Source organism: Zalophus californianus, chromosome 6 (genome assembly GCF_009762305.2).
Source record: "Zalophus californianus isolate mZalCal1 chromosome 6, mZalCal1.pri.v2, whole genome shotgun sequence".
NCBI lineage: Eukaryota > Metazoa > Chordata > Mammalia > Carnivora > Otariidae > Zalophus > Zalophus californianus.
Window position 1 is genome coordinate 108,500,266 of NC_045600.1, and position 12,717 is coordinate 108,512,982.

The window sequence follows — 12,717 nt, forward strand, 5'->3', positions numbered from 1 at the left end:
CCATAAGAGACCAGGACAGGTCCAGCGTACAAGTGTGAGGAGCCGGAATGTGGGTGCGTGAGGGGGGCCGGGCCAAGGACCGGAGCCGGGCACCCCAGTGGCTGGAATTCCACATCCTTCTTTCCTCTTTTCCTTCTTCCATTTTCCTCTTCTTTGACATCCACTCAGTTTACTTCTTCCTACCTGCTGTGAAGTTCTGCACCCTGCCTCAATGTGGCGGTTCCCAACTGCGCTTTAGAGCCCCCTTTAGAGCAGTCTAAAAATACACGGACTGGGCACCACCCTCGGAGGCCGATTCTGTAGCTGGGTAGAGCCTGGGAATTTCTTAAAATGGTCCCCTGGTGGCTCGGATACACAGCTGGGGCTGAAATCTGCCTTTCGAGCTGCATCCCTTCTTTGTCCGGTGTGTGCTCTGTCTCCCCAACCCACCACAGAGACATCACTCCATCCGTCTGTAACCCACTCCCCACCCAGAACACAGAAACTGGGTTCAGTGCATTCAATCTGCTACCCAGATTCTTAAGCAGCACTCACGGAACTCCCTGCATCATTCTGGATGCTGGGCATACAGGCCGTGTCAGTGAAAGTGGGCTCCCCACAGCCTCCCTCCCTCCACAGCCACACCGTTTGGGCCTGCTGGTGAGGCCAGCAGCTACAGAGAAAGTTGGTTACATAATGGGGGATGAGTGCCTCCCTGGGATACATGCCCCTGAAGAAACCTGTAAGGAATCCCTTTAATTTACTATTACAGGTTCTTGCCTCAACCCCACCACCCGCCTAGACACACAGACACACAGACACACACAACTCTCTCTCTCATGACTTCTGAGGGAGGCAGCAGAATTCAGCGATGGAGACCTGAACACTTCTGACTGCAGAATCTCAGCTCAACGCTGTGCACACAGACACACCACAGGCCCTTCTCCTCCAGACTTCACTCTGGCTCTCCATTCCTGTCCTTCCAGCCTGCAGCAGACCCTGCTTTTCCCTTATTCCCAGCCTGAGGACAAGCAGGAAAAAGTCTCCTCTCCCCCACTCTGACTGGCCTCCGTCTGCTGCTCATCGAACCCTCTCACCTCACCTCAGACACTTGTGAGCCTCACAAGACATCTGCAGACATGGCACAGGGGTTTGCCAGACCCTCAGGGACGGCCCGAGGGGGCTTTGGTGGGTCTGTGCACCAAGCCGAAGCAAGCAGAGGGCACCCCGCTTGCTAGGGATCTCTGGCAGACCGCTGCATTTCCCCTGCTTGTCACAGAAAGGTTAAGAATGCTCTCCACCCCTAAACCCATCACACACACCAGAGCTGGGAAGTTCTGTGTAAGGACGGAGTGCTGGGTAACGTACAGGCATGTCTTAACACAGCATGGACCTTCATGACCAAATTAAAAATAAAACCAGCCACAGATTAGAAGAGTAGTCTCCCAAGTGGACCGGCCAACACAATCCACTGACCTGCAGGAAGAAAATATTAGGACTTCTAAATATTTTTGAATGTCTGCTTCTGAGGTTTAATTTTTTTGGTGGTGTGTTTTATAATGTACACATGTACACATGGTGTATGTGAACAATCCATTAACTAAAAGGCAGACAAACTAGGGCCGAGGTTCAAATTCTTTACACTAGGGCTGTAAGAACCAGAAAAATTTGAGGAGCACAGGGTACTAAGAAAGCGTGACTCACCATCCCAGAGGCAGAAGCTCCCTCACCCGGGGGAGAGCAGGGCGGGGGGTGGGGGGGGGTAAACAAACCCTACATTGTTTCCGATGCTTTGTTTCAGGGGCTTGTGCTTGGCTTTCCAGACAGAAGGTGATGACAATGACAAGAACATGCAAGCACCCTGGTCTCTTCAATCAACCAACATTTCTAGAATGGCCACCATGTGCCAAGGGCAGTGCTGTGCTGAGGGTACATGGTGACGTGTACCAAAAACGGGGCCTTTAAATCATGCGGCTACACAGAGGGACAGAAATGCTCATGCAAACACTCACATTCAAGAATGTATAATTACCAACTGAAGCTCTGTGAAGGAAATTTCTCTAAGAGTTTCATAACAAAAGAACCAGACCCAGAGCCGAGGAGGGTGGAGGGTGAGGGAGCTGGTGGAGACAATTAGATGCTAAGTGGGTGACTGTGGTGGCAGTTATGGCCCAGAGTAGTTCTGCAGGAATAAAGGCGGTGAGGGAAAAGATGAGAGCACGCCGTGGCCAGTCCACGCAGGACCTGAGTAAGGTCTTGATAAGGCTCTTGGACGGTCTCCTAAGAACACTATGTATCCGAAGCACAGCGGCACAATTACATCTGTGTTTTGGTGAGAGCATGCTGGCTGAAGTCTGAAGCACGGCTCAAGGGGGCTGGCTGTTGATGTGAGGATCATCAGCTGGCAGGCAGGAGAGGACAGTATTTTGAATAGACAGGACCCTGTGACGGACAGAAGATCATGGGTGCATTTGCGGGAGGATGGAGGTGACAGAGGCCCAGGGTTCTTTCTGGACACTGGTGGAGACATTGGGTGGTGGGTCCTGAGCTGAGCCAGGACTTCGGGGCTGGGAGGCCCACATCAGATCGCAGACAGTGCCAGGTCCCTTCTGCAGTCAGGGCCGGAGAATGCAGACTGAGAGGGCCCAAGGCCCAGGCCTGTCCGGGCACAATACTTCATGGCTACCCAGAGGAGGGCAAAGGACCCCAGAAACAAGGAGTGGCCAGAGCTGTAGGAGACGTACTGGAGAAAGGGAGAACAAGAGGGAACGGCTCTAGGAAGGTCAAGGGTGCAGACACTGCTGAGGAATCATGTCAGGAAGACAGTGAAGTGGTCTTTCTGGAGTTGTTTAGGAAGCCAACCAGAGGGGGGTGGCTGAGGTGTGAGAGAAGAGAGGGCACGGAGAAGGTGGTTCTAGACAATTCTGGAAGTCTGACTGTAAAAGGGAAGAGAGGGCTAGGCAGCAGCTACGGTGACACGGAAGAATCAAGTCAGGTTTTCTGTTTGCTTTGAGATGGGAGAAACATCCAAGCTTGAGAGGGACCAAAGGATCAGAGTGGCCCAGGAGGCAAAAGGGACCTGAGCGGCAGAAGCGGACCAGACCCCGAGGACAGCGGAACTGGGCACAGATTCCGGCTAGGCATTTCTTCAGAAGCCAGGTGTGGATTTTCTGCGAGAGGTGAGGAGGTGGCCTGGAGGGCAAGGGGGCAGGGTTGGAGCGCAGTTTTGGGAGGGGGTCCGATGCAGCTGCCCTGGGCAGGGAGCAAGGGCACAGTCAGGGAGAGGGCGGCCGGTGACCTTACGCTCTTCAGCAACCGCCTGGGGTCCAGTGGGGGGCAGCTCCACGGGGTGGGGATGCTACAGCTACGCTCACATCCAGAAACAACACATTTACCATAGCACTGCTTGTGGGGAAGGGGCTTCAGCCAAGTTCGAATCTCTGGCTTCTAACCTCCTCTCGCTGAAACAAATGGCTGGAAGTGCGGGAGACAGGATGCACCACCCAGGTAGTCTGCATGGAAGCAGGAGCCAAAGGCACTCTCCTCTCTCCCCAACAGTCTCTCCTCCGTGCTGGAAAACAAGGGAGCCCGCAGGCAACCTGCACAGTGTGTGGCACACGGAGCATGGAGGGAGCCCGGTGGTTGAGTGTGCAGAGAAGAGGGGGCATGTTTGGCTGGGGGCCCCCGGCATAACCAGGAACCTTGGAAGGCATCCACCTGGGGTAGGAATTTAGGATAAGGATTCCTTAACGCCATGAGAAGGTTTGGGGTGGGAAAGAGCTAGAACAAAACCAAAGGAGTGCAGTTTGAGAACATGGGGGCCCAGGGACGAGCTGGCTTAAAAGGAGGAGAAATCGCTATTGACCTGGAGGGATTTCACAGAGCTACCAACGGCATTCTCTCATTCTCCCAAATCAAACCACAAGATGTTTGAGTGTGAAGGAATCTTAATATTCATCTTTTAATGTCTCTCAAATAATCACAAGCAATGTGATCAATTTGTGGGTCAAAGCCAATACACTATTTTTCTTTTTTTTCTTAATGAACAGAAGTGTTTTCCATGGAGTAAGGAAGCACCTTGTCATTGTTTTGTGTAACCTGTTAAGTATGTACACACTGGGTAGTGGTGTGAAACATTTTTATGTTAGGATCAGGAAGTTTTGAAAGCTACCAATCTAATTCAATACTCCCATTTTAGAGCAGAGGAAAGAGAGGCCCCGAGAAACCCAGCAGCTTGTCCAAGTTAGTTAGTAGCAAAACAGAACAGCACACAAGTCTCTAACAGTCCTCTGCTAACTTCCTCACCAAACCGGAATCTCCAAACACAAACATCTTTGGGAAAGACAGCCTTGACTTTAATCCACATTAGGGTAAGTGATAGTGGAGTAAGTAAGCTGATCTTTTAGATCTGCTGCCTAGAGTAAGTTCTGGTAAAGAAGACAGATGAGCATACCAGGGCAGTCGGGGGGCTAAAACAAAATAAATCTGAGTGGAAACATAGGGGTTGCAGGGTGTGGCCCAGTGGGCACAAGACAGGGCCTGGTGTGGCAGAACAAAGATATTTTTTCTTGTTTACAGACTCTGTATTAACAAATATCATCAGGACAACTGATTCTATATAAGGAGGCTGTTTCCATGTCCGGGCAGGTGGCCCAGGGCCATGGGTGCTTTGCTCATCTTGTTTCAACAAATTTTATTAAATGACAAGTTCTGAATAACAGATGCCTTCACAATTTTCCATCCCTGCCAGACTCCATCTCTTTAATGAAAACACCATTGTTGGGTATTTATCATTTGTACAATTGTATTTCAATGTAACGTAAGAGTATAAGATTCAAAGTCAGGTCCCTGTTTCCCTGTATTTGTGGGAAGAATGTAGTGGTGATGGGGGACTGACGGCGTATATTTCCTGGGAGACTAGATGACTAGTGAGAGCAGGGGGTGGGCAGGTCAAAACGGGGTGGGGAGGTATGGTAGCACCCATCTGGAAGGGAGTGGCCCCCTCTGGTCACCAGAGTAATGAGCCTCCTCTTCATGTCAGAATTCAGGCCAAACAACTGGGCCAAGTTCATTCGACCAGGGTTCATCACCACTCAGCAACAAGCTCTGAGCTCCTCTCCCAAGCGACTACACCAAGGTAGTGGGGCAGGTCTGTGGAGTATCCCATATACAATACCCATAAAGGGTCACCCACAGCCCCAAGTTTCTTATTTCAATGTGGTATCATTAATTTGGACTGAAGCTCTGGGATGATCAGCCCCCAAAGCTAAGGTAGGTGCCTGTATTACAAATAAGAAGGACTGTGTTAAGTCTAGAGAAAGTGACCTTGAAAGGCTGGGGGTGCACAAGCAGCCAAGACAGGGAACTGGGTCTTCGGCCTGCTGTCCTTAAAGTACATGCTGAACTTATGGGAACTGGGATTCTTCCCCTTGAATTTATCTCCTCCTCCCCTTGGTCTGGCCAATCTTATTTCTATTCCCTCTGCTCATTAGCTCAAGCACAAAAGGCTAGAGGTAGAAAGAAGCTGAAACTCAAAGCCACTTTGTTGCTGGTATGTTCCCCAGGAAACATGCATGGTGGGAGAGCAGCAGGGCAGAACCAGAGATTGCAGGATTATCTGTGGCTTTCAATGATCTGTGTTCTGAGGGTCTGATGTCAGCCATGGAGAACACAGCTGCTGCACCTTCTGCAGGCCCCAAAGCCCTAAGACATCTGAAATGTTAAGAGTAACTATTTAACTACAAGATATGCAAAAACCTTTTGAAAAACTCCGGACTATGAAAGCTGAGAAATTTTAGTTGGTTATACAGAAGAACTTCTAGATGGAAGGGACACTCAATTCTAAACTGGTAACGAGGTCAATTTCCACTAAGCATCAACTACTTAAAGGGCACACACAAAAAAACTTGGAAAGACTCCTAAAGCACCACCCAAATGAATGGCTTGCCATATGTTTAATAAAAAATAAAAAACAAAACAAAACCAAACCCAGATTCCAATCCCACTGCCCCCCAAACAAGGATCGCCAAGCTTTCTCTGTAATAGGCCAGACAATAAACTTTATCTAGAGACAAAACTAACAATACTACACAGGAACTTTTATAATGACAGAAAACAGATTTCCACAATTCTTTTATTGACAAAATTCAAGATCTATAATGAATACATTTTGGGGGGTGGAAGGGTTATTAACCATCTAACGAGACAAGTGGAATTCTTTTGGGGGGATAACATTTCACTTAACGGAGATTCAAAGTTAAATGTTCCACATCATCACATTGATTGCAACGTTTCTGTGTCCAGATTATTCTTAGCTCATGATACCGAAACACGCAGCTCACCCTGAAATGAATTTCACGACCCTTGTGGAATCTGCATTTACATGCTCCCCAGATGATTCTGATGAGGGGCCATGTTTGGGACCTGATGGACTATACAACTCTCAGAGTCCCTACTGTCCAACTAAAGGGGCCCCTGGCTTAACAGTGGGACGAGAACTCAACTCTGTTGTATAAAGTGACCACCCTCGCAACATGGAGGATGTCACACTGCTTTGCTTAACCTTGACGAGTTAAGGAGAATTAAGGGAGGTGATCCCTGAGTTGTTATTAGTATACTACATCTTAGGTACAGAGACCATGCCAATTTTCCTCAGTTTTCACTGTAGATGGTGACAAAAATGGAAAATGCATTACATGCAAAATCCCATACAAACCACTGCCTAAGAGTCTTCTCATTACCCAAAATGTATACTCCAACACCTAAAAGGGCAGACTTATTTCAGCCTAAACAGATGTGATGTTCTAAACCAAACTCAGAAAGTGTATGGTTTCCCCTGTATCAGAGCCCCTGGTCCTGACCATCCACCAGGAGGCCATCCCGGGTTCATGTTGTACCTTCAATGACAGGAAACTCAAGCCCTCATAAGGTGGCACTGTTTTAAAGCCAGAGAAGAAAAAGCTCTTCCCCTCGGTGTCTGACAAAAAAGGGTGCTTCAGGGGAGAGAACAGAGACTAAGAAGCCGAGTATGCCGACTGGCTGTGGTAAGTTCTCTATGCCTCAATTTCCCTGTGTGTAATACGAGAATAACAGTAGTACCTACCTCACAGTGCTGCTGTGGGGACTAGATTAATTCATCTGTCTAATCCACTTAGAACTGTGCCAGGCACAGGGTGGGGCTGTGTGAGCATTCACTATTATTGTTGTTGTTGTTGTCCAGAACCAGAGAGAAGCTCAAAGTTGTGTCTCATGGTACCGCAGTTATCTCTCCAGTAACACTATCACAGACTGAGCACCTGAGGGCCAGGTCCAGATAGAGCCACTTTTGTCACTTACTCATTAAACCAGATCACCACCCCCCTTTTACAGGTGAGGAAACTAAAGTTCAAAGAGGAGGTTAACTTATCGTACCTCTTTGTAGCAGTTAGAATTCAAACTCAGGTCCGTGGGGGCTCCAAAACCCAGCTTCACGATGGAGCCCCCAGACTCGAAACTAACAGCAGCAGCAATCCATTAACAAAACATAACCGACCATGACCAAACCGAGCCGGAGCTCAGTTTTCTGCCTGGGGATCCTTGGTTGGCTTGAATAAACTGGAGTTAGTATCGGGCTACATGAACCCAATTAGGCAGTAAGTCAGCCTGGAAAACATCATGCGACGTATTCCAAAGGTCAAAGTTAAAACCTGGCTTCCTGGGTAGCCTTTGCCGGGCACTGCCATCAAAGCCAGTCTCATGCAGACACCAGACTTTAACCAGTGAGGTGCTTAACCAGCACTGACATTGGCTTTTTAAAAAGTCCCGGAGAGAAGCCAGAGACGTGACGCAGAAAGGCGGTCGGCAGAAAGACACCACTCACTTTTTAAAAAAGCAAGCCTTATTCCCTTCTCTTTTCGGTTTAGGGTGACGTTTACTACCGTAAACTGCCTTCCCCAAGGCAAAAAATAAAAGGGGGAGGGGCAGGGAAGGTGGGGGGAGGGGGCTCCCCTAGCAGACTGCAGGGCGCTGCAACACCCACCTGAAACCCCGAGCGCGACCTACCTTCCCGGAGCGCCCAGCCCCGGAGGGCGTTTCCCCAACACATCGACAACTCGTCCCTCCCGGGTAAGCGGCTGCCGTCCTTGGCTCCGGTCAGGGCCGCTAGAGTCGCGCGCGCGCCCCCCTCCCGAAAAAAAAACCTCATGTTTAATTTCTCCCCCAACCCTCCTATCAGTTCCTCCGAAAGAGCAAACTCCGGGGCGACCAGTACGTCTTCAGGGCCACATTTAACTACGTCTAAAACGCCAGCGGGAGGAAGGGCGAAACACTGGCGAGAAGAGGGGCGGGGGAGATAGGGAGCGCGATGGGGGGGGGAGCACTTGCTGGGAGGATCGCCGCCCTCCCAGGGCGACCGCCGCCGCGACGCTCCAGCAGAACCTCAGGCCGTTGTCGCGGGGAGGGAACCCCCCTCGGGGCCCAGAGCACAACCCGGGGTCCCCGGAGCCGGCCTCCCCTGCTGCCTCCACGTCCGGGGCCGTCGGGGCGATGGCGCAAGACTCTGCACCCCCACCCCACAGCGACAACAGCCACGGTGACAAAATGGCAGCCCGGCGCCCGGCAGTCGTGCCACAGGCGAGCAGGGCCCCGGCGGCCGCCCCTGCCCCCCAATAACGCCTCGGCGCCCTTCGGGCTCGGCCTCCGGCGGGCCTGGCCTTCACGAAAATAATAATAACAAAACACCTCGAGCTCCGAAGCAGCTGGGAAGCCAGAAGGCCCGCCAGGGGCCGGCCCGGCGCGCCCGCGCCCGGCCAGCGCGCACGAGGCCCGGCCGCCCCGGCGCCAGCCCGCCCGCCCGCCGGCCCGCGCCCCGCATGGAGCCCGGCGCCCGCACTCGCAGCCCCGCGCTCGGCGCCGGCCGCGCCATGGGGGAGGGGCGGGGCGGGCCGCGCGAGACCCGGGAAACATGGCTGCTCGTCCTATTTCGGCGTCGCGGCGTGGCCACCAGCCCCCGGATCCGAGTTGGGAGAGGCTCCGAAGGTGGGTGTGAGGGGGCCCCGGGGGGGAGCGCGGCGGGGAGGGGCGCAGGGGGCGCTCTCCGAGAGCTATTTGTCTTAAGAACGGTTAAAAAAAAATAGTTCCTCCTCCCCCACCCCTTTTGTCCCTCATTAGCTAGCTTTCTCTCTCCCCCTCCTCCCCAAATGTGCCGAAAGTGCCCCCTCCATCCCCTCCCGCGCCCCACTCCGCCTCGAGGCAGGGGGCAGGCGAGTGGGCTGGGAGACTCGGAGGCGAGGGGGCGAAGCGTGAGAAATCGCTCCCAGTTCGGCGCGGCGCGCTCCCCTCCCCCAGCACATACTCGGGGAAGTTTAAAGAGCCGGTTCGACCCGCTTTCGATCTCGCTCCCAGTTGGCCAGCCGTGTGGCTGGGGTTGGCCGGGCGAACCGCGCCTCCACACCCACCCGCCACGACCCCGGCCCCCTACAGTGCGCCCTTCCCCCTCCGCACGGGGGGCTTCCGGAAAGTACGCGGGAAGACCGCGGCTCCGGCCCCCTCCCCCATCACCACACCCAGCCCCCAAATCCTCCGGCTCGGGGTCTAAGCCGGGATGAAACCGGCCAGAGAAAGACAAACCGCCGGCAGATTGTTCGCGGAAACTCCTGCCTTCTCGGCGGGCACCCCCTCCCCTCCCTCCGCCACCCCCTCCCCGCCCTGCGCGCCATAAGGCACTGCACGTCTACAGTCCACAGCTGCGTTATGATGGGGGGGGCACAAAAAGGATCTTGTTTTCAAAAGTCTCACTCAGGTTTGGGGGAGGAACTAGAGAAAAAGAGGAAGCAAGGCCTGCCTTCGCCAGGGATTCGGGTTTTAACGGGCTGAAGGGGCGACAGGTCAGCGCAGAGTGCTCCCCAAACTCCCAACTCTGTGGAACCCTGGCCACCGAGGCTGGAGGAAGGGTCCTCCCGCCCGCGCCGCCCTGGTCTCCGGAGGAGCCGGGAGAGGAGCCGGCCAGGGTCTCCGCCCCAGAGCTGGGGTCTCCTCCGCTGACCAGCCAACTCACATAAAACACTGTTTGAAAGCGAGAGGGAGACAGAAATACAAACGAGCGTTCGAGCAACCCACCCTCACCTTCCCCCTCCTTGGGGGTGGGCTTTCGCCCGAGCCTCCCAGTTCCCATCCGTGTAAGTTTCCTCCGGCCGTACTCCCGCCGCTGCCCAATCAATAACGGCGACCAGAAGGCAAACTCCCATCCCGGAGCTGCGTGTTTCCTATGCCCGCATAAATCTGGACCCAGCCAATACCCACCACGGGCACCAGGTCTGGCCAGCTCCGTCCTGACAAAGTTTCCCGTGCCCGTGTATTAACCAGGCGCCGAATGGCTGCCGAGGAGCCCACCCCGGAGAAAGACCGGCCGGGGGGCGCGACGGCTCAAAGGCTGGCATCTTAGCGAGGCCGGAAGGAACAGGGGCGAGGGGGGACCGGGACGTAGCCTTCGGGTAACTTGCAATAGCGATCGCTCGAGGTGGGGAGGCGCGGGGATTATCTGTGCCTTTGCACGTTCGAAAATCCCTCCCCCCTTCCAATTTATCCTCCCTTCGGAAGGAAAGGAAGAAACATCAGCATCTGGCCCGAAGGTGGGGTGGAAAGAGTGAGGGAGAAAGAGGAGGAGAGGAAGGGAGGAAGAGAAAGGGAGGGAGGGAGAGAAAGGGCGCGTTCACGAACACTACAAAGTTACAAATATGGCTCCCCCGTCTCTCGCCTCATCACTGCAAAGAAATGAAGACGCACTTTAAACTCGAGCCATTCCCAACTCCACTGCAGCCCCCTCCCCACGCGCTCTCCCCGGGGGCCTCGGCCCACATTTATCAGAAACTAAACCGGACTCGCGAAGCCCAAAACTTATTGTGTGTGTGCGAGCGAGAGAGAGAGAGAGAGAAAGGGAGGGGGAAGGCGCGGGAGGGGGGCGGAAGGGGGGATTCATTTATAAAATATAAAACCCCCTTTTTTTGTTGTTAAATCCAGGAGGCAGCCCCCCTCCTCCTCCTCCCTCGTTAATCTTCCCCCCAGACGGAGTCAAGGGAGCAGCGAGCTCAGAGGGTTATTTTGCCTCATTCTCTCCGACCCAAACGCGTGCGCCCGCTGGCCCCCGGTGGGTGCACACTCGCACGCACACTCTCGCACCCACACTCGCACACGCGGGAGCACACGCACAGGTAGTCACACACCAAGGGCAGCGGCGGCGGCAGCCGGAACATGCTCGGATGGCATTGCAACCCCCCAACCTTGCAATTCATTTGCAGTCCGACCCCCAAACCCACACCTCCCGGGCGCCCCCCCTCAAAAAAAAGTGCCTCCCCCCAACGCACACACACACACAAAGTAGGAGAATGGACCGACAGAGATATTTTTGGCAAATGCTCACATCAGAGGGCGTCCTGTTCCGCAGCTCTAAATGAATCCGTTTGTCCATGTCCATCTCTCGCGCTCTCTCTCTGCAGAGGCTCCCGCGCCGGCGGAATTCAATCAATAAACCCCGAACCCACGGCCGCGCGTTTTAGGACTTTGAAGGCTCAACCAGCTCCGCTCGGTTCTCGAGCCCCCAGCACCCGCGGCGCACACTAACCTGATCACGGTGGAGGCGGGACCTGAGGTTCGGCGGATGAGCGGCAACAGCTGGAGCCAATCGCTGCCGAGGGTGTCCGGGCAACAGCCAATGGTGGCGGCGGCGGGGGGGAAGGGACCAATGGGCGGGCTGCGCAGCCGGCCAGGGAGGCTCAGCCATTTGGTTGTGGTGCCGGAGACGGACCCCTTTAGATTTCGGGGCGGCTGAGGATCGCGACGGCTGCTTGGTGGCTGAGCTAGGGGGGTGGGCAGAATGGCGGGGGAAGGGAAGGTGACTGCGCCTGGAGGGCCGAGCCGCTCGGCCTCGCCAGCCCGCCGCCGCCTCAGCGTTTGGCCGGGGGCGGGGCCGCAGGTGCGTTACTCGAGGGGGAGGGGCGCGGTCGGAGGGGTCGGGGTCGGGGTCCTCGCCCGGCCGAGGGCTTCGCAGGGCCACCCCGGGCCTGCCCGCGTCGCTGGACCGGGTTGGCGAAAGAGGCGGGCGGTGCGAGGTCTGGGGGCCCCGGGGCTGCCCGGCGGACGAGCGGGCGGGCGGATTGAAAGGCCTGGAAAGAGGGGGAGGGGTCAAGAGTGCAGTGGGGGAGGGGCTGGTCATTTTTCTGGGTCCGGCGGGCCGAGCTGGTAGAGCATGGCTGCTGCCTTCCTCTTCCTCCGCGGGTACCCACCCCGGGGCTGCGGCTCACGGCCCGCGCGCCCCTTCGCCTCGTCCTCGTCCAGCCGCGGCCATCGCCGCCCCTCTAATAAACAAGTAAATGAAAGCAAGATGCGTCCACCTTTGGATGACTTTCCTCGCGGTCTTGACCCTCCACGGAGGGGCATTTCAGTTTGCTGTCATATAAGGTCAGCCTGGAAGGAGCGATCACCAGGAGGCACCCAGGATCTTGTTCAGTCAATAAATGAATGAAGACCATGGATTAAGGATTGTTGCTGAATATACTGAATATTAAAAAGTGAAAAAGGAAGGTGCTAATAACTCCTGGTGTTCTGGACCAAACATAATTTATGGGCTTTGTAGACCTAGTGAAAGAAAACGGCGCACAGTTTATTCTAATCGTCCACCTGAATCATTTGGTTCAATTTGAGTTGCCAGAGAGGCTCTATTTGAAGGACTTTCTCCAGGTTTTACGGTTTGCTTGCTTTTTTGTT

The 12,717-nt window shown here is 54.5% G+C and overlaps 1 protein-coding gene and 1 long non-coding RNA gene across 2 annotated transcripts in view; one reads left to right on the forward strand and one right to left on the reverse strand.

Annotated features, from left to right (window-relative positions):
- The window catches only part of ANP32A (acidic nuclear phosphoprotein 32 family member A), a 36,198-nt gene extending 24,598 nt beyond the window's left edge, over positions 1-11,600 (reverse strand). Inside the window, exon 1 of the mRNA XM_027568897.1 lies at positions 11,375-11,600. Coding sequence (XP_027424698.1) covers positions 11,375-11,428 — 54 coding nt within the window. The 5' untranslated portion in view covers positions 11,429-11,600. The remainder of the gene's footprint in view (positions 1-11,374) is intronic.
- Positions 8,831-12,329, forward strand: LOC113908621. Its single transcript, XR_003515550.2, has 2 exons — positions 8,831-8,994; positions 11,451-12,329. It is a non-coding gene; the product is annotated as an uncharacterized LOC113908621 (long non-coding RNA).
- The last annotated feature ends 388 nt before the right edge of the window (positions 12,330-12,717 follow it).